This window comes from Rhinolophus ferrumequinum, chromosome 4 (assembly GCF_004115265.2).
Source record: "Rhinolophus ferrumequinum isolate MPI-CBG mRhiFer1 chromosome 4, mRhiFer1_v1.p, whole genome shotgun sequence".
Lineage (NCBI taxonomy): Eukaryota > Metazoa > Chordata > Mammalia > Chiroptera > Rhinolophidae > Rhinolophus > Rhinolophus ferrumequinum.
In genome coordinates, this window is record NC_046287.1 from 55,575,577 (window position 1) to 55,594,553 (window position 18,977).

At 50.7% G+C, this 18,977-nt stretch overlaps 1 protein-coding gene across 15 annotated transcripts in view; it reads left to right on the plus strand.

Moving 5' to 3' along the window:
• MCF2L (MCF.2 cell line derived transforming sequence like) overlaps nucleotides 1-18,977 on the plus strand; it is a 176,506-nt gene that overhangs the window by 105,598 nt on the left and 51,931 nt on the right. For 14 of the 15 annotated variants that reach the window (XM_033104290.1, XM_033104291.1, XM_033104287.1 and 11 more), the window contains 2 exons: nucleotides 9,623-9,706; nucleotides 13,231-13,345. In XM_033104290.1, the coding sequence (XP_032960181.1) occupies nucleotides 9,623-9,706; nucleotides 13,231-13,345 (199 nt within the window). Of the gene's footprint in view, nucleotides 1-9,498; nucleotides 9,520-9,622; nucleotides 9,707-13,230; nucleotides 13,346-18,977 lie in introns of those variants that run through there. The other variant, XM_033104301.1, reaches the window with a different exon arrangement.

Genomic DNA, 18,977 nt, shown 5'->3' on the forward strand with positions numbered 1-18,977 from the left:
AGCTCCCTGGACATCTCTCTCGTTGGACATGGCAACTTCTGTGCTGTGGGAAGCCTCACCCCACTTGGCCCAACCTGCCCTGTCCTGACTGCTGGGGAGACACCGTCAGCTGGGAGCCTCCAGCAGTCAGGTGTTGATGGCACTGCCGCCCGATGAGCTTCCAGAACCTCGGTGAGTGGCCTTCCAAAGGCTTTGGTTGTTCAGCTTGTGTGAGTTCGAGTCCAGACTCTCCCACCTACACGGCCTGAGCTGCTTTTGAGAGTCCCTAACCTCGACCTTACTCGTTTCTGAAACAGGCTGAGGAAGCGTCACCCCTCAGGGTCCTCACAGGATGGAATGAGCTCACAGAAGTGCTTCCAGCAGTGCTGCCATGTTCCCCCTCGAGGACTCGCCCATTTCCAGCAGCTGCACAGAGGCGCCTATTCATGGCTAGTCCAGGGGCCAAGGGAGCACGTCTTGCCCACCCAAGAAACGGACATGAAGCTGTTGAGGAGAAAAAGGAGCAAAGGTCTGGGGACCCTCAGGCTCAGGAGAACATAGCCGTGCTTGTCCTAAATCCAACCTCACTTCTGTCCCAGCATGTGACAACCGTGTCCCTAAATAAGACTCTACAGGCACCAGCTCCGTCAACTTTGAATGCGGAAGCTTTACTCTTCAGCAGCCCCTTAGAATGCCCCCAAACAGTGAAAGGCAGAGCTGAAACCACATCAAACTCAAGAGGGCAGAGTCATCTTGCTGGGGACTGGCCTCAGGAGACCCTGCCCAGGACAGCGAGGAGGGAGCAGGGGCCCCTTAGCTGCTTGGCTCCCAGCCTCTGCCAGCCTCCAGTCCTTCCGTGACCCCAGGCCATGCTTGGCACTGAGCAGGAAGGCCCCAAGGAGAACGTGGCTATGTGAAATCCTGTTGTCCTTTGGGTCTCTTCCTGCCCCTCCCACAGGACAGGACTCTGGACCTGCGTCTCTGGGCAGCCATCTAGTCAAGGATGTGGCAGCTGATGTGTCCCTGTCCAGCAGGGCCGGCAGCAGGTCAGTGTGAGCTCACTCAGCAGCCATCAGGGCAAGACTGGCATTAGAAGGCAGAGGTCCGAGAGTTAGAGTGCCCATGGGGTAGAGGGAAAGAGGGAAAAGAGGGGGAGAAAGAGACAGAGAGAGGTTTGCACGTCTGCACAGCTCAGCAAGGACTGGCTTCTCCTCCTGGCACCTGGGGATGCCTCTTAGATGTCAAAGGTCCGCGGGGTCTGTACCCCGTGGGAATGCTCCTTGAGGGGGTTGGGCTGCATCTCGCCCACCTACCTGCTCAGCGGTCCTTGTGCAATGAGCGCCCTGTGCAGCTGTGCACAGCTCCCTGCTGGCACCCACGGCTCAGAAGGTGCAGCCTGAAGCCCACTGCCTCGAACGTGTACAGTGCCGAAGTCCCCTGGTTGGATGCCCCCTCTGTGGCAGCCAGTCCTGTGGTGGTGTGGTTCGAGCTGAGCCCCTGTAGGAACTGTGACCAGAGGCAGCAGAACCAGCTTGGTGTTCACACTGCAGGAGAAGCAGGGAGTTGAAAGAACAGAGGGATGGCCAAAGTCTCCAAACTCCAGAAGGACCTGCCTCCCTAGTCTCGTATTCCTGTGAGAGGGAGCCCACCTGGCCTTCAAGTCCCTTCCAGACAGCAGTTCTTGGACATTTAGTTCTCAGCCCCTTTCCACTGTGAATATTTACTGAGGAATGCAAAAGGCTTTGTGTTAGGTTATTTACCATATTAGAAATTAAAACAGAAAAATTTAAAATATTACATAAAAATACCCATGATAAATCCATTATTGTAGCATAATTAGCATTTTTGAATGAAAAATAACCCTATTATCCAGAACAAACAAATGTGTGAGAGAAGTAGCATTGTTTTGCATTTTGCACGTGTCCTTAATCTCTCACAAGATGGGAGTTGGCCGAAGTCACCACTGCTTTCCTGTAGCTTGTTGGTGCTACATGGTGTGTGATTACTGGAAAGCCCTGCACACTCATGAAGGGATCGGGAGAAAGGCAAAGATCTTAGTGGTGCTATGAACGTGGTTTCCCCTTGTGGAGCCCTGAAGAAGCCCTTGGCTGGATTGAAATGGCTTTAAAAAAAAAAAAAAAAATCAAACCAAAGTCAAACTGCAGTGGTGACATGACGCTGGCCGGGGAACAGCACAGACTGTCCATCCCCGGGCATTAGTAACAATTAAATACTTGCCAGATGTCCTGCTGTAAGTGTACACTGCATGCACAAGCCACCCTAGGAGCTAGATGCCATGATGATCCTATCCCTATTTTGCAGACAAAGACCAGGTCAGAGAGGTTAAGTAACATTTCCAAGTCCACACAGCCCTGACTGCCTCCATAGTGCTGGCCCACTTCCTGGGAAACCAGGAATCCCTGTGCATAAAAGGTGATTCAGAAAAAGAAAATGCAGGCTCTGGGCCCCCATCCCTCATTAAAGCGACTCAGAGAATTGCACAGAGGCGAGAGCAATTCTGCAGACAGCATGTCTTTGTGAACCATGGGGACAATGTGCAGTCAGTGTTCAGGTTTAAAGACACTTACAGTTCACTTGCTTGTCTGTGTCCTGCTGGCTTTCTGGGCAGTGGGGACCCCACCCCGAGCTGCAGCAGTCACAGTCCACCAGCTTGGCCAGGGCAATCCCCATTCACCAACAGCTCTCTCCTCTCTGTCCGCAGCTTACGATCTTGACTCAGAATTCTACTTAGACTTTAATAATGGAGAATTGGTTCAAAATCACCATGAGATGATTTTAGAATGCTTCTGATTATTGCTAAATGTTATTTCTTTGACCACGGACGCAAGGGTGAGGGACTTACAAAATCACATGTCACGGCGAGGACCCTGCAGTGTGCTGTCACTGTAATCCACTCTACGTCATGTGAGTAAGTCACCAGATGCCCAGCTTCTGTTTCCCAGTTACTTAGAGCTCTTCTCCACGCTGGCTGCCTGCAAAGCCAAGCCCCCCCTCAAGTTAGAAGTGCCCCCTTTTAGCATCTCCATTTGATAAGCCCCACCCCCGAAGAGTCACCCACCTTGATGCTGCCTCAGATTGACTGACATTCTTGCCCTTTCCTTCTTTGAGCTGCTGCACCTTCCCTACCTCATCTCTGCTGTGTGGCCTCAGGCAAGTCACTTGACCTCTCTGTTCCTTAGTCCGCTCATCCAAAACTGGGATAATAGTGTTCCCACTTCTTGGTTTCTTGCAATAATTAAATGCATTAATATATAAAAGGGGCATTCTTTTTAGTCATAAAAAGTATTTTAGTAATAGTTGTACTATGACCGCTATTTCTACTATAATTAAAGATTTTCTATGTGAACCAATTAAAATGTTAATTTAGTTGCTCTAGACAGCCCATAAGTTTAAGAAATTCTTAACTTTTCTCTTGTACTTTCCATTATGCCAACTGGTCTCGGTCTGCCTGTTTAAGACATACTTGCTTTCTTGATTGATTTAAGACCTTGGTGGGTTTGGGGTTTTTGTTTGTTTGTTTGTTTTGTTTTGTTTGTTTTACTTTAATCTGTGCCATTGGCTCACTGAATGTTTGGGTTGGAATTTCATTTAAGACTTTTTCTTTGTTTTGATAAGGAGTAGCTAGAGTAGCATTTCCCCAAGTACGTTATTTTCAACATTAATTCTGCAGGAGTTAGAAGGTGTTATGTGCACCCTTCCCCCCACTACCCCAAAATCCGTGACCATTTAAGTTTGGGTGGTAGCACTGCTAGCCTTCCTGGAGCCTCCCTGCTGGGAGGTTTGTCTGTGGTGCTTCCCAAGTTTGACTGCGGAGCCCTTCTGTCTCTCACGTGGAAGCGGGCTCTGCAGAACGTGCCGGGAAATGAGCTTCTGAGAGTTTGAGCCCAGGACCCCCAGTGATGGGAGTTGGGGCCCCTGGGAAACGCTCCACACTCGTTGGGGTGGCAGGAGGGCTGTGAGCACTGCTTACTGTGTGACACAGGTCAGGGCAGCGCGCTGGCCTTGGGCTGCCTGCCATTTCCACATGCTTGGACAGGCTGCCCGGAGCCTGTGTTAAGGAGGATGCTGAGGCTCTCTGGAGACAGCCTGGGGCAGGACAGGATAGAAAGTACCCCACGCATCCAAATGAGGTTTACTGTCGATTCTGTGTGTGTGCCTTACCAAGGCTTCCAGGTGATTCCTGCACAGGTTTGAGCTCCAGACGCACTGGGTGTGTGGGCGCACAGCCCTGACAGATGCAGATCAGGAGACTGTCCTATGAGCAGGTTCGCTGGGCCCCCAGTGTGCACACCTTCAGCCGCACGGTAGTGTACACTGTGGTCCCAGTGGGCTTCCAGCCATTCTAGGTGGTGGACTGACCCCCGGCACCCACACAGGAAAGTGCCGATGGCTCCCGCTTGTTTTCTTCTGCTTCCTGATTTCAGCCAAGTGGATGTGTGTGAACCGGAGGTGCTTTTCCCTGGTGACAATTTCAGTCAAGCATATGGGGCCTTTTATTTTAAACTTTGTAAGGATTCACTTTCTGAGATTAGGAAATCAGGGAGAACATTTGGTGAACTGAGTGAGTTAACGATGCTTAGTATATGACGTGAAGTATATATGCCCAATTCAATAACAAATAACTTGAAACAATATCCTTCCAGCATGTGCTGTGAGAATTCAGATGCCCAGATCAGTAGAGATCTGAAACACTGAATGGCTAGATCACAGGGCCCTCCACGTAGATTATAAATAGAAATGGAGACGTCGCTCCTGTCCCAACCACGAGGACGCGACAGCTGGCGGGTGAGGCATCCATTCCACCCTGACCCACAGGCTCCAAATGGGTCTTGATTGGAGCCGGTAGCCTCTCTTGTTCCTTCTGCATACACGTTGTTCTTGGTTTGGAGATTCCTGGGGTGGGCTTGGTGAAATAGGAATCCCACCCAAGCAAATTGGTGAAATAACCCCACTTGACTCTCCACCCGGGACTTTGAAACGACAGCACTGTTTTATTTTGACCGAAAATAAACAAAGCCTTGGATGTAGACTTGCAGCCAAATATAAATAAGAGAATTAGCATGTAATGGACTACGTAGCCCAGGGCCTCTCTCACCAGCTGCTGGCCCCCTTTTAGGAGCCTTGCTTAGGCTCCCATCTACCTTTGAGCGAGGTCCACGGTCATTAGTGAATAGCAGGGACCAGCCTTTGAACCTGAATTCAAGGCCCCTTCTAGTGCACTAGAGCTCCCTTAACCTGGGCCATTTTCCACCTCTAAGTGGATTTTCAGGGTCCCAGTAAGCTCCACATCTGCTCTAGCCCTTGTCACTGCCACATTTTGTCTCCATCTCAGGTCGCCACTGGTAAGCAGAGCAGAGGCTCAGAATGCGCGTTCAAGTCAACAGGGGTGGGAGCAAAGTGGCCCACTCTCCGTTACAAAATTGATATCCTAAAATAAAGCAAATCCTTGAGTCAATTTCCAAAAGGAAAGAAGTTTGCTGCAGTCGTTTAATTGTGTGAGAATGAACAGATCTAAAGATCAAAGTATAATGCCACCCCTGGACTCTAAGATTGCTGCCCGAACTAGGCAGCATTCTGGTAATGACTTTGTGTGAATATATTTGAACAGTTGGGTTTTCTCCTCCTTTGTCTTTGTCTAGAGTTCAGCTGGGTCCCGGACGGCTAACACACTGTGAGCTGAGGGGTAATTCCCACTGAAGGAGTAAGCGGGTCATTTGTCCCCTGCCACACACCAGACAGAGCAGCCTTTCCAGATGTGCTCCCAGATCTGGTGCTGGGAGGCCACGTCAGCCTGTGGACCCCCACGCCTCGCCCCCCCCCGTCCCCGCCACAGGGGATCGGGGATCGGAAGAGAAGCACTGTCCTCTCCCACCCTGTACCCCTCTGACTCAAGGCCCTTCTTAACCACTCTCCTCAAAAGTGACTTTGTGACGGGGTAATTGCCCGGGCGTCTCTCCATTTATGTCTGGGCCAAGACAGGAATGTTGGAAACGGGTAGTTATCTGTAAGGCATTGTGCTCTGACAGAGACCGTCTGTGAGGAGCTGGGCCCTTCCTGACCCTTTTATTGAACTGGCAGTTGGGGTGACCCCATTTCCTGTCCCAGACATCTGACACTGGAGCAGCGACCTGCACACACGGTGACGGAGACACTGTGGGGCTGAGGCTCTCTTATGTCACCACCAAGCATCTCCATTTCCTTCCGAACCAGTGGCCACAGTGTAACTCTCCTACAAAATGAAATGCAGTGGACAAGGATCTTGAAGAAAAACTGTCAGCACAAAGTGCAAAACTGCCCTGTCTTTGAGTGAGAATAAAGCTGCAGGAAGGATGAAAATTTACAAAAATGTTCAGAGCCTGTGGTCCACAGGAAGCATCACATGACAGACAATAGAAATCACGTGCCTTAATCCCAGGTGGGCAGTGTTTTTAATTATTTTCAGGTATCTGAGGAGTGGCCATGACCATGTAAGATGTCAGTGACTTTTAGTTTGCCATTTGTATGAGCACACCTTCGTGCGGTTTCCATCAGCCTCTGTGTACACAGTAACCCCATTTTGCAAACCTAAAATGGAGCATTTGATCTAAGATGCAGTATTAGAGTTAGTTCTGCCCCATAAAATTCACAAGTGTTGTTTTCCACAGCTCGGTTGCAGGATAACACATTACAGTAGTCAGCAGTCTGTGGGCTCTGTACCCCACGCGGACTGCATCTGACTAGAAAATCTGGAACCAGCCTATGTGCAAGCCAGAAAGAACTTTGCCAAATTTGTAAGATTCTAAGTAATGCTCTGGGAAGTCTTTTCTCCCGTGCTCCTCCTGCTACATTCATTTAACACATGTTCGTTTAGCTCCTTCCACAGGAGCCCCTGGGCCAGGCCCTAGGAGTAGGACAACTATGAGTGGTAGGCACAGTGTGGCTGGTAGGATGCTGTGAGACCCGTGCCCTGGCTCGCAGGTGGAAAAAGGCCTCCCTAAAGAGGTGTCTTCTCGGCCGGGAATTGAGTGAGATTAGACTGGCAGACAGAGATGGGAAAAGCATTACAGAGGGGACAGAGCCGTGCAAAGGCCCTAAGGCTGGAGGGACCTTGGTCCGTTTGAGGAACTCTGAGAATGTTAGGGGTAACCGTCACCCAGAGAGGAGGCCAGGTGAGGAGGTCTCATAGACGTCCTGCAATGGACCACATCCACGTTGACGACGATGCAGCCAGTGGGAGTTCACTCTGTTGCAGAACAACAGGAACGGTCAGTAATATCACCTCTGTCTCTAGTATGTGGGAAAGCTGTCCACCATCAGGGTGAGCTGGGCACAGAGAACACGCAGCCCGTGGTGTCTATAAGCGAGCCGGGAATGTGAGAGATTGCTCGTAAGAGGAAGTGCTGCTTGGAAGCCTCTGCCATTCAGGATCCGATCTGAGAAGTACTGTAGGAATGTCCACCGTCAGAGGCCTTGACCCTCGTGGTTTTCTTTCCTCGTGAGTTGGGGAAGTTGAGTCCTGGCAAGAGATGTCAAGGTCCAGGGCAGATGTCTCCAACACACAGCAAGATCTGGGGAACCCCTCCGGCCCATCATTGACGTTGGGTCCTCCCCACTTGTTAAATAACTCGCCTGCTCATAGTGTCTGTGCTGGTTTCCACTGCTCCTGGGATGTCTCCAGACTTCAGGGGGATCCTTACTTCCTTCCCAGTGGTCTTTGTTTCAATAACGTGCTTCTCCTAGGTTTGCAGAGGTTGGATTTGAGGCAGGGTAGCACAGGTTTCATAGTTGGTAGTGCACTTCTTCCTGCCTGCCTGTTGAGAAAAGAAAAAAGCTATGTAAAATCGAAACTTCCAGGCTGCCATATGAATCACACCTAACATGCATTCCAAACAAACAAATAAGATATTGGGGGTGGCCAGTTAGCTCATTTGGTTAGAGCGTGGTGCTGGTAGCACCATCGTTGCCGGTTCGATCCCCACATGGAGGAGCTGTGCCCTCCTTAAAAAAAAACAAAAACAAAACAACAACAACAACAAAAAAAACACAAACGAGGTATAGACAGCCTTAAATCACCTCTTCTGGAATTTTAAAATATATATTCCAGGTTCTCTTAGAGCAGTTGTTTCCAACCCTGTTTTTCTCCCACAAAAGAAAGCTGTTGCCGAGACATCTAAGTGTATACTGGGGAATAGCCTCTGTGCCATCGAGCTGTCCCTGGCAGGCCCAGCGCAGTCCCTGACTTTTTGAGTGTGATGAGCATTTGCTATTGTTGCTTTCCTGACCCCAAATGCCGCCATCACTCTGTTGGGCCCCTGGCAGGCCCAATGTGCTGGCCCTGGTCATTGCCTCTTCGAAATAGAGTAGAAGGGCCAGCCGGTTGTGGTTGGCAGTTCCACCGATGACACAGCCAGGCTCTATGGGAGCTGCCTGTGTGTTTAATTGTGTCACCTGTTTACACTTGCTCGTTTGCAAGACCAGAAGAACAGGATTTAAGGCTGATCTGTGCAGATAATATTTTGCTGCCTCCACTGGAATTTTCAGGGTAAAAGAGCTACATGACCCTTATTTCCAGGCTGTTCGTGGCCTGGGTCTTAAAGTGGGGGTAGAAAAATTGGCCTTTTAATTTAACCATTTGCAGGGCATCCACATGAGTGGTGAGTCTCTTTAGAGAAATTGTGTTAATGTGCACAACTGCAGATTTTGCTGTACAACTGGAGTCAGGTGACATGAGACGTTGGCTCTAAGTCATGTGATCGCTAGCCTGGCATTGACTCAGAAATGCAAAGGACCCCCAGAGCACACCCATCTTCTTAGTCCACCTGCCGACTCCCCAGTGTCACTCGCTATACAGTGACCTCACATCTTCAGTCAGTCTCCGGGTTTTCCCCTGGAGTCTTACAAAACCTCCTGACTTCTGGTGGATGCTGCCAGGCTGTGACTGGAGGTGCTGCCAGTTGACTGCAGACCCCTGCTCTAGAACTTGCAGCCTGCTAAACCATGTTTCCCGTCAGCATCAGGCTCAGGAGCTTGCCTCAGCACCCTCCTCAGCGTCATTGTTAGGCAGGTGGTGAGGCCCCACGCGCAGGTGTGTTCAGAGGCTGTGGACCCACTACGTAACCAGGTTTCCTCACTGATCAGCAAGTGTTTGCATAGGCAACAGGTGAGGGCCCCAAGAGTTGCCTGGACCACTTCCAAAAACATGGGTGGAGACTCAACGAACAAAGCGTGTCTGTTCTCGGTGCTGCTCACTGACTACTGGTCTTAGGAGTCAGTCCTCCAGCTCCCAGCCCTCCCCCTGCTTCCCCATGCCTCCCCTTGTGCCTGCATGTCCCTTTCCGCCTCCCTACCTTCCCCCTCTCCCTCTCTGCCTCCCTCCCTCCCTCCTTTTTCTCTACCTTTCTCTGTGCCTCTGACACACACCACGTTTTAAATATTGATGAATCACTCAGCACACAGCTTTTTGTGCTCTGAGAAACAAAGGTTTCTGCATATTGGAAACTGAAATTCCTTTTTCCAGGCATGTGACCGCTGGCCCCGTAGGTATCTGCTAATGTGTGTGGCTGCACGGGGCTGATCCAGACTTGTAGCGGGTGAGACAGAGTTTTCACCAAATGACAGGTGTGTCCATCTGCTCTCCCCCCAGATGAAATCATGCACCAGGACATCACCCCGCTCTGCGCTGCCGACATCCAGGACCAGCTAAAGAAGCGTTTCGCTTACCTGTCCGGTGAGTGCTGAAAGCTGGGAAGAATGGGGCAGGTGTCTGTACGGCGGTTGGTTGGCCTCTCTTCAGTTCTCCAGGAGCTAAGTGGTCCTATTCCACATGGTGGGAACTGGGGACAATACGTTTGATGCAGCCTGCTTTTGGTTTAACTGAGGGCCCAAAAGTTGTGGTCGCAATGCGTGAAGCCGACAGCTCAGTGCTAGTTGGCAAGCAGTCATGGATGGAGCCAGCCAGAGGTCAGTTGGGGTGCTGAGAGAGCCATAGCCCCAAGAATTACTGGCTGCAGTCTCCTAGAATCCAGAACTTTTCTGCGACAGGTAAAGTAGGAAGAGGATGGTGTGGCATAGTTCACCTCATTCTTACAGCATCCAGAGCCTAGGGTATTCCCTCACTGAGCAACTCTGGCTTCTGCAGCTCCATCCTCTGAGAGAAGAAGTCCCGTAGTGTGGCCAACATGGGCAAGGGGCTGGCACTGGCCCTCAGATCTGTTCCAGGTAGCTTTGCATCCCCAAGCCCTGTCCTGGCTGCCGCCTTCCTCTCAGGTCCAGGTTCTGCCTCTATCCTCTGTACATCCTGTGTACAGGCTGTGCTGCCTGCCTGTAGCTGGTGCATGGCCCCAGCTACTACATGGTGCTGGTGCACCGAGCCTGCAAAGGGCATGATGATTTCACCTGCAGCAGGGCATCCTCCGAGCTGTGTGCGTCACTCCTCCTGCCCAGGCCAATTGGGAGAAAGACGTGCACATGCTCCTTATGCTGTCAGTTAAGGGGCCTCCCAAGAATGAAGGTGCTCAACCTCTGCCCTCCTCTTGGCTCCCTTCTTGCATTTGGCCTTTTCCCCTTGGCCAGCAGTTTGGGGCTCCCCCCTGAATCCCAAGAAGCAGCCCTGCCCTCCAAGGGCCGCCCTGGCCTCCCCAGTGCCAGGAGCTGCTGCTCAGGCTAGCCGCATATGGTTTTGGCTGTCCTGTCCCCCAACGCATGGACCCAAGGGGCAGCTCTGGGGTTTATGTGCCTCAATGAAAACTGAAGATTGTGAGCAGGAAAATGGAGCCTCTGGGAGTTGTTGATAATGAGTTGGCTCATTGATTTTCATGAAGTGGTCACCGTGGAAGAAGGAGAGAAAACATTAGGTATCCTTAGGAGAATTGAAAATCCCCTGACAGTATGGGTCGTGACTGACAGCAGCGAAACACTTAGGAAAGGTGCTGCAGTCTCTTTGCCAGCTCTTTCGTGTCTCCCCAGCTCCTTCAAGACCCCAAAAGGCTCATGGCTTTCGTGCACTGCTGACCCAACCTCATCACCTTGACCTGACTCCAGGTTGCAATCCCAACAGCCATTCAGCATTGCATGGTTATCTCTTCGGTATCTGGGGAGGAGGCAGAACCCCAAGATGCCCCCCACCCCCAGAAACACTTTCTCTTTGTTATTCAGACACATTCCCGACTTGGGGAGAGGATTTGCTGATGTAACGTCCCAAATCAGTTGTCTGTAAGATCTTTCTCTGTGGGCCTGACCTAATCATCTGAGCCCTCAGAGGGACCAAGCTCCTCCTGCAGGAGGGACTGCAAGTATTAGTGATTGATCTTACAGAGGTCCCCTGGTGCCAGCCTTGAAGATGGAGGGGCCACCTGGCCAGGAATGTGTGCCTCTGGGGGCTGAGAGCGACAGTGGCTAACACCAGTAAGAATGCCCGGACTTCAGTCCTACAACTGAAGGAGCTGAATTCTGCCAACACCTGAATGACCCTGGGAGACGAGCCTGGCCTCATGTGAGACCACAGGCCCGGCCAACACCTGAATTTCAGCCTTCAAGAATCGGATGAGCCAAGCCACGACTCCTAAGCTATGTTAACTGCGGGCTAACAAACGGGTGTTGGTTTACGTTGCCAAGTTTGTGGGAACTTGTTAGAAAACAAACACATCTTAAGCTTCAATGTCTGAAACAAATGTGGACCATCCTGAGTCTTCATCACTGCTCATGGAAACGCTCAAGCAAAACCCAGAGGGAGTCCTCCTTCTCTCCATCTTACCTCCCACCCATCAGGAAATCCACGACGCGATGTCTGGTTGCGTCCACCTGAGGGGCTGACTGCAATGTCAGGCAGCTTCAGTCACATGTGGCACCTCGGTCCCCTTCGCGTCGCCTGCCCCTGCCTCCCTGGCAGTGCCTGGGCTTCATCCCTGCACGGTGGACGTAGGGCTGTTGGATGCTTACATGATGACCAGTCTCTAGGAGGGAGCTCTGAGCAGGGAGGGTAGATTCTTCAGTGTCTTACGGCCCAGCCTTGGGAGTTATGCACCATCATTCTGCCATATCCGATGGGCCAGACAGGTTGCGAGGGTTTAATAGAAAAGAAAAATGGACCTCATCCCTGGAGGCAGCAGTGGCAGAGAGCAACGTCCATGTCTAGCCGCTCCGGGCACAGGCAAGCAGGCAGACTGGAGCCCAAGCCCGTGCGACTCCTGTCTCTTCTCACCTCCTGCTGCCTCTGCCACTTCTGCAGCTTCCTTGTAGGACAATTCAAATCAACTATGTACTGGAATAAACTCACCCCTTCCCGACAGCCCCACTGGATTGGAGCTGCGCTCAGCTTCCCAGGTCCCAAGCCGCACACTTGGCCACCATTTCTGATTCCTCCTGCACCATTTCCATCTTTCCTCTCTAAATGTCTCAGGTGCATCTCCCCTTGGAAGGGGCCCCTCTGGTTCTACCTGTACCCTCCCTTGCCTTCAAATGCTGAAGGGGTGACGCCCTTCAGAACGGAATAGTCTAACAAGTGGAACGTCGGAGCAACTACCAAGTGACCACACACAAGGTTTTAGGAGAGTCCTTAGGACACAGCCTGAATGGAATGTTATGCAGTATTTAAAATCACGGTTAAATCATTTAGAAAGCACAAGAAACTACCCTGTTTCTCCGAAAATAAGACCTAGCCAGACAATCAGCTCTAATGCCTCTTTTGGAGCAAAAATTAATATAAGACCCTGTATTATATTATATTATATTATATTATATTATATTATTATACCTGGTCTTATATTATATAAGACTGGATCTTATACTATAGTAAAATAAGACCAGGTCTTATATTAATTTTTGCTCCAAAAGACGCATTAGAGTTGATTGTCTGGCTAGGTCTTATTTTCAGGGAAACACAGTTGTTCACAATGTTAGGAAAAAGGCAGCACGCCACCTTTATATTCAACATGGTCTCCATTATGTAAAAACTGCACTGAAAAAGATATGAAAGGAAATGTGCCGCATGCTCTGGCAGATAGTATCGTCCATGTCCAGATGCCCAGGCACAGGCATGGTGCCAAATGATGGGTGATTATTTTTAATTCATCTCACGTTTTTGTGCAATCCAAATAGTTCCTCCAATAAGCATGCATTTATTTCATGATAAAAAATATAACGTTGAAGAACACATCCTCAATTTTAAGTGAAATATTCGCTGTCACATTCTGCTGACAGCGAGAGGGCGCTGATGCCCACTGGTGCCAAGTGCTGCCTTTGCTCTCTCCCCAGGTGGGCGGGGGCAGGACGGCAGCCCCGTCATCACCTTCCCGGACTACCCGGCCTTCAGTGACGTCCCAGACAAGGAGTTCCAGAATGTCATGACCTATCTCACCAGCATCCCCAGGTGCGTGTTGCTGTTTCTTTACAGAGGTTTACGAGTCTCCTTGAGTCCCCCAGTGGCTTTTTGAAGGGCCTGGGCGTTTGTCAGATAAGGAGGTTGTGGCTGAGGGGCATTCAGGCGCCTGCCTGAGGTCACGCAGCTGAGCAGTGAAAGATACTGGATCAGAATCCAGGTGTTCCAGCTCCAGAGCTGGCATCCTTCCCCTCACCTGGGGGACGTGTCCAGCTCCAACCTGCACCGCCTGGGGTCCATCTGAACCCAGGGGACGTTTCCTCCCTCACAGACAGTGTCCAGCCCTCCATTAGCTGAGCAAGGCAATGCTGGGAGGGGCTCTTTCCACGAGAGGTAGGCCTCACTGCAGAGGTGGCCGTGACCTTCCAGGCCTGGGACCCGGCCCTCAGAAGTGGTGAGGATGTCACCTCATGCTCTGACACAGGAGCTGCAGCTTCTGTTTAGGTGTAGTGTACAACACGCTCTGTAAGGATGGGAACAACCTTGCAGGTGATGTTTCCTTCCTCCTGTTGCATAAAGTACAAGGAGACATAAGTGTGGGGAGATTAACTAGCAAAAAAGAAGCATGGCGGCATAGGAACTCAGGAGCACTCTTCATTTCTCACCAGCTGTAAGGAGAAGTTTCAGAATTTGGGTAACTTAGAGCTCTGAATTAGTCTAATCTAGAAAACAGACTGAAACTGCAAGTTGGAGCAACCACTACATGTCATATAAAAACTAACAATTGGTAATGACTGGTCACCAATCAGTGCTGGGGTGGGGAGGTGGGTGTAGATTCTTCTAGCAACCTGGCCTATGGGGGGAGGGAGGTCAGGTCATTGGGAGAGCCTCTGGACAGGTGTGGTAGTGAGTCACTTGGCAGAAAGGTAGGCGACCTGCACACTGGCTCAGCCGTGTGGGATCTGTAGTCACCATCTCCATCGTCCTTTCTCTCTCAGTACCCACCTCAGTGTGCCAGGTTCCAGGCAGCCCAGCTGAGGCAGGAGGGGCAGCCGACGCCCTGGTTGCTGAGCAGCTTTCTTAAAGGTCCCCTCTGGCTGGCCATGCCCCCTCTAGGGGCAGAGGGGTGGGCTTCACGCTGGGGACTGCCATGCTGCAAAGCATCTCCATTTATTTTCTCCCTGGGCTCTCAAAATCACAGAGACAGGAAGGTGGTTGTCTTGTCCATTCTATACATGAGGCCACTGGACCTCAGGTATGACATCACTAAAGTAAGATCACACATCTAGAAAGTGCCCAGAAGATTCAGAGTCCCCCGTGTGGTAGGACAGAGGGGTATCCTTGGGTGGGGACCTAGGATAATGCTCCAGCACTCAGTATGCCCAGCAGGGGGATGCTGACATGCTATAGGACCCCCTGGCGGCAGGGACACGCTAGCTGGAAGAAACCAACAAGAAGAAAGGGCAGTATCTGAGCATGAAATGATGCACTTAGCAGTGGTTTTAGGGAAGAAAATGTTGAACTGATGTAGAAAGAAAATGGGGATGGCTGTGGTTGGCAGCTGGCTGTGGACACCCTGTGAAGTCTGGCTGGTCTTCTGGAGGCTGGGTTTCTGCGCCCACGCCCTAAGCCTCCCCTATGGGGACCATCTCCAAGGTGTGGGGGGCAGTTCCACATCCAGGAGAGGCAGTGGCCTTTGTCCCTCCACCCTCGGCCTTTTGGCCCCAGGCCTCTCTCTAAAGTCTGGGCAGTGGAGCTGAGTAAGATGTCCAGATGAACACTGAATGCTAAGTGTATAAACTTCTCAGGTGTCAAAGCTATTGTTGGTCCTTATACCTTTGAGCTATACGTTGGGGTATCTATCTTCTCTTTGTTGAACCTCCTTCCACTCATTTCCATTTTAGAAAACATCATGGAGTCATTCAGTTGCGTACTTCGCTTTTGCTGAACGGTAACTGAGTAGAATCTGAGGACTTCAGAGGCTATGTATGAATGCTGAGAGAGCTCAGTCCTCGTGCGTGCTGCTTGGCTGTCTTTTTTATAGAGTGGCTCAAGAGCCTGTCAGGGCCCCCTCACTGTCCGTCTCGTTTTCCTCCGTCCTGTTCTCCTACCCCAATTTAGGCATCTCCAAATCCTGTAAATTCAAATTCATCATGGCCATCTCTGTAGCTATAGTCATGATTCCTGAACCCGGGCCAAGGCAGTGGCTAGCCCAGAACTTGATGCCCAGAGAGAGCGGCCCTGCTGCAGTGACCTGTCAGAGCCAAGGGGTTACAAGGGCGCTCTATCTGCTCTCCCACTGCCCATATAAGATGGGTTCAGGGGGGTGAATCCTTCCCTGCCTATGGATGGAAACTCGGGTTTTCTGGTCACTCTTACATTTCAAAAGGTCAAGGAATTATAGCTGGAAATCTCAACACTCAACATTCTGCGCCTGATGCAGAGGTGCACCTTCTTCTTCCCAGACCACGAGCAGACAGGACACCGGGAAGGAGCAGCCAGATTTCCTATGCCCTCTCTGGACCTTCCAGCCTGGTGCCATCTTCTCCCCTTGGGGTCACCACTCTTGCTGGTCTTGCTGGTCCTCAGCCCATCTGACCTCAGGGCCTTTGCACTTGCTGTTCCTCTGCCTGGTCTCGGAGACACTCATACTCCAGGGCCACCTCTTCAGGAAGGCCCTCTGTCATGCCCTCTGCTCCTCCACCGCGAGACCCCTTGCCCATCGGGTTTGTTTGCTTCATGGGGCTTCTCTGAAACGGTAGTCATTATTTTACAACTTGATTTTGATCTGTGCCTGCCCTCGAACGCAGGTCCCCGAGAGTGGGTACATGGCTACTTGGTAAATATTTGTTGGATAAATTCACTTCATTTACAGGTAAATAAAGTAAATTCACATAGGCCAAGCTGCCTCATGGGGTATATAGGCTGTCCTGTGATCCCTCACCAAGAACAGTTATCTCCCCTTCACTTAGAATGAGTAGCCTTTGTTTCTCTGTTCTTTTATTTTTTTTTAAGGGTTCTTATTCCCAATAGAAAGAAGGGAGCCTTTCAAAACCCTGATACCCAAGAATGCATGTACAAAACATACGCAACATCAGAGGGCAAGAAGCACAACTTGTCCTTTGAAAGCTGAGGAATTATTGCACGTTACCTCTACTGTATAATACATGGTGCTATAAAAGGGGCCATAGGGCAAGTTTGAATATTTGAAGACTACACCGAAGGGCTTTGTTTCCCGGAAAAGGGTGTGTGTATTGATTGGGCTTTTGTTTATGTGTGTTTTATTCATATTCTTTCCCACTGAGAATGATAAAAAGTCCAAAAGCTGGAGTGGTGGATCTGTACCTGTCAGGTCCAAAGCACTCTTTTCATCCAGAAATAAAACTCCCAAATTAAAAAAAAAAAAAAAAAAAAAGTCAATACATCCATCGTGTCAAAAGACAGCTGCAGTGCCCAACTAACATGAAGGACCTACAGAGAAAAGGAGTTGGGTGTTACGTGTGCAGCTGTGCGGGCAGGCCATACAGAAGCCACGAGGGTCAGGCAGGCGCCCGCACCTGTGTGTAACACTCTGAGTCCATTGCCCGGCAGGGTGATGTGTCAGTCACGGCACCTTGAGGTAGGTGCCATTGAGGGTATCATCTCTGAAAGGGAATAATTTTTGGTGAAGTTCTAAAGAAGGCAAAAGTGCAGTCTTCCATCGGTTCACACAACCATGCATTCCTAGAAAATTTAGTGTACATTAAAAATGTAGGGGAGAAGACCTTGTATCTGTAGGTAAAGCAAGGGTTCCCTGCACCTGTGTGTTCAGGACAAGGGACCAGCTTGGTTGCAAGGGGAAGATACAACTGAGATGCCCAGAAGTGTCTGCAGGGGCCCCCCCGGCTGCTGCCTTGTTGAGCAGCACCTGTATATGGGGCAATCCCTTCATTCTCCTGGGGGAATCTGTGGAGAGAGAGAGAGAGAGAGAGAGAGAGAGAGAGGGAGAGAGGGAGAGAGGGAGAGAGGGAGAGAGGGAGAGAGGGAGGGGGAGGGGAGGGGGAGGGGAGAGGGAGGGGGAGAGGGAGGGGGAGGGGGAGAGGGAGAGAGGTCCCTTTGAGCGCTCACCGTGGCTAGAAGGTTGGGTTTTACAGCTCAGATGCCTACACCCTTGCAATTCCTAATGGGGCTTGTTTGCCATACACACACACCACACACACACACACACCACAACACACACACACACACACACCACACGCACTACACACACACACACACCCTCATTTACAGGAGGAAGGACTGCCACCTAGTGGACACAACCAGCATTGCAGCCAGTCCCCTTAAACATCCATGCTAAACAGACTGGAGTCAAGAGCTAGGCGGGGTCTTCTTCTAGAAAGAAGTGAAAACTCCTCACACAGGCAGGTCATTGGCACAGGATTTATTCCAAACTGCTCCTGAGCCCGCACAGCCTCTCAGTAGAAAGAGTGAAATTTAGAACCAGGTGTGCGCTTTTAAATGTCAATGCACATTAAATAGACAAATCTCTCCTGAAGACTGTTTCAAAGAGATACTGACTGTTACAGTTGTTAACCAAGCATTAATTTTATCCTTTTAAAAAATATATTATGGGCTGATTTTAGCTCGCCTTCTGTTATTAATGCAAATGACGGGAGCCCCAATTTTAGCCATTACATTTGATTAGTAGTTACCAAACGTTGTGAAATATTGCACTGAAACAGGCAGTCTTCATCCAGATGTATCAGACATATGTAAATATGAGGCAAATTATTGTCTTTTGAAAAACTACTCTGTAAAAGGAACATGGAAGGACTATATGATGTATCAGCTAGAGTATCAGCTGGCGCCCGCCAATGTGGCCACACGATGGGGATGTCCCTTTGAGCGCTCGCCATGGCTAGAGGGCTGGTTTTATAGCTCAGATGCCTACACCCTTGCAATTCCTAGTGGGGCTTGTTTGCCATCATCTGCCAGGCCTGGGTGGGGGCAACCCCACGGACTTGAGAGAACAAGTGACAGTGAAGCACATGCCTGGCCCCGGACAGCGGCCCTGTGACCTCCATACGGACAGTTACACAACTGAGAGAAAGGCAGGGGAAGGTGCTCTGGCCAGTTCTCCCCGTCTCTGTCTATTGCGTGCTGGGCCATATGAACCCAACAGTGAACAAAATACATAAAACCCTGCTGCTTACATTGTCAGTAAATTAAATAAGATGTACACAGGGATTGGATTGTGAAAAAAGGAGGCATGAGAGAGAAAGGAGGGATGCCAGGAGGGGCAGTGAGAGGGACGCCCCCATGAGAAGCTGACTTACGGGAGTGGAGGGAGCCTCCTCGTGGACGAGTCCTCACAAAGGCCCCGAGGAGGGAAGAGGAGGGGAGGGAGGAATTAGAGATGGCCTGACTGATGGTTTTCTGAGGACAGTCACCCAAGAAAGGAAGGCGCAGGTAGGAGGGTCGTATTAGGTTTGGGATGTCACTTGCGTGTCCAGGGAGACCTGTCAGGTTGAGGGCTGGTATCTCTGGGTGGTGTGAGGGGGGTCTGGGACTCTGGGGCGAGCCCCCAGCCACTGTGTGGATTTGGGAGCTGTGGGCATTTGGGGGGTGAGGGCCTAGGGGTGGGCAGTGGGAGGCCCAGGTGTTCTAGCTGGAGGAAGTCGGCGGGAAGAGGAAAGGCAACAGG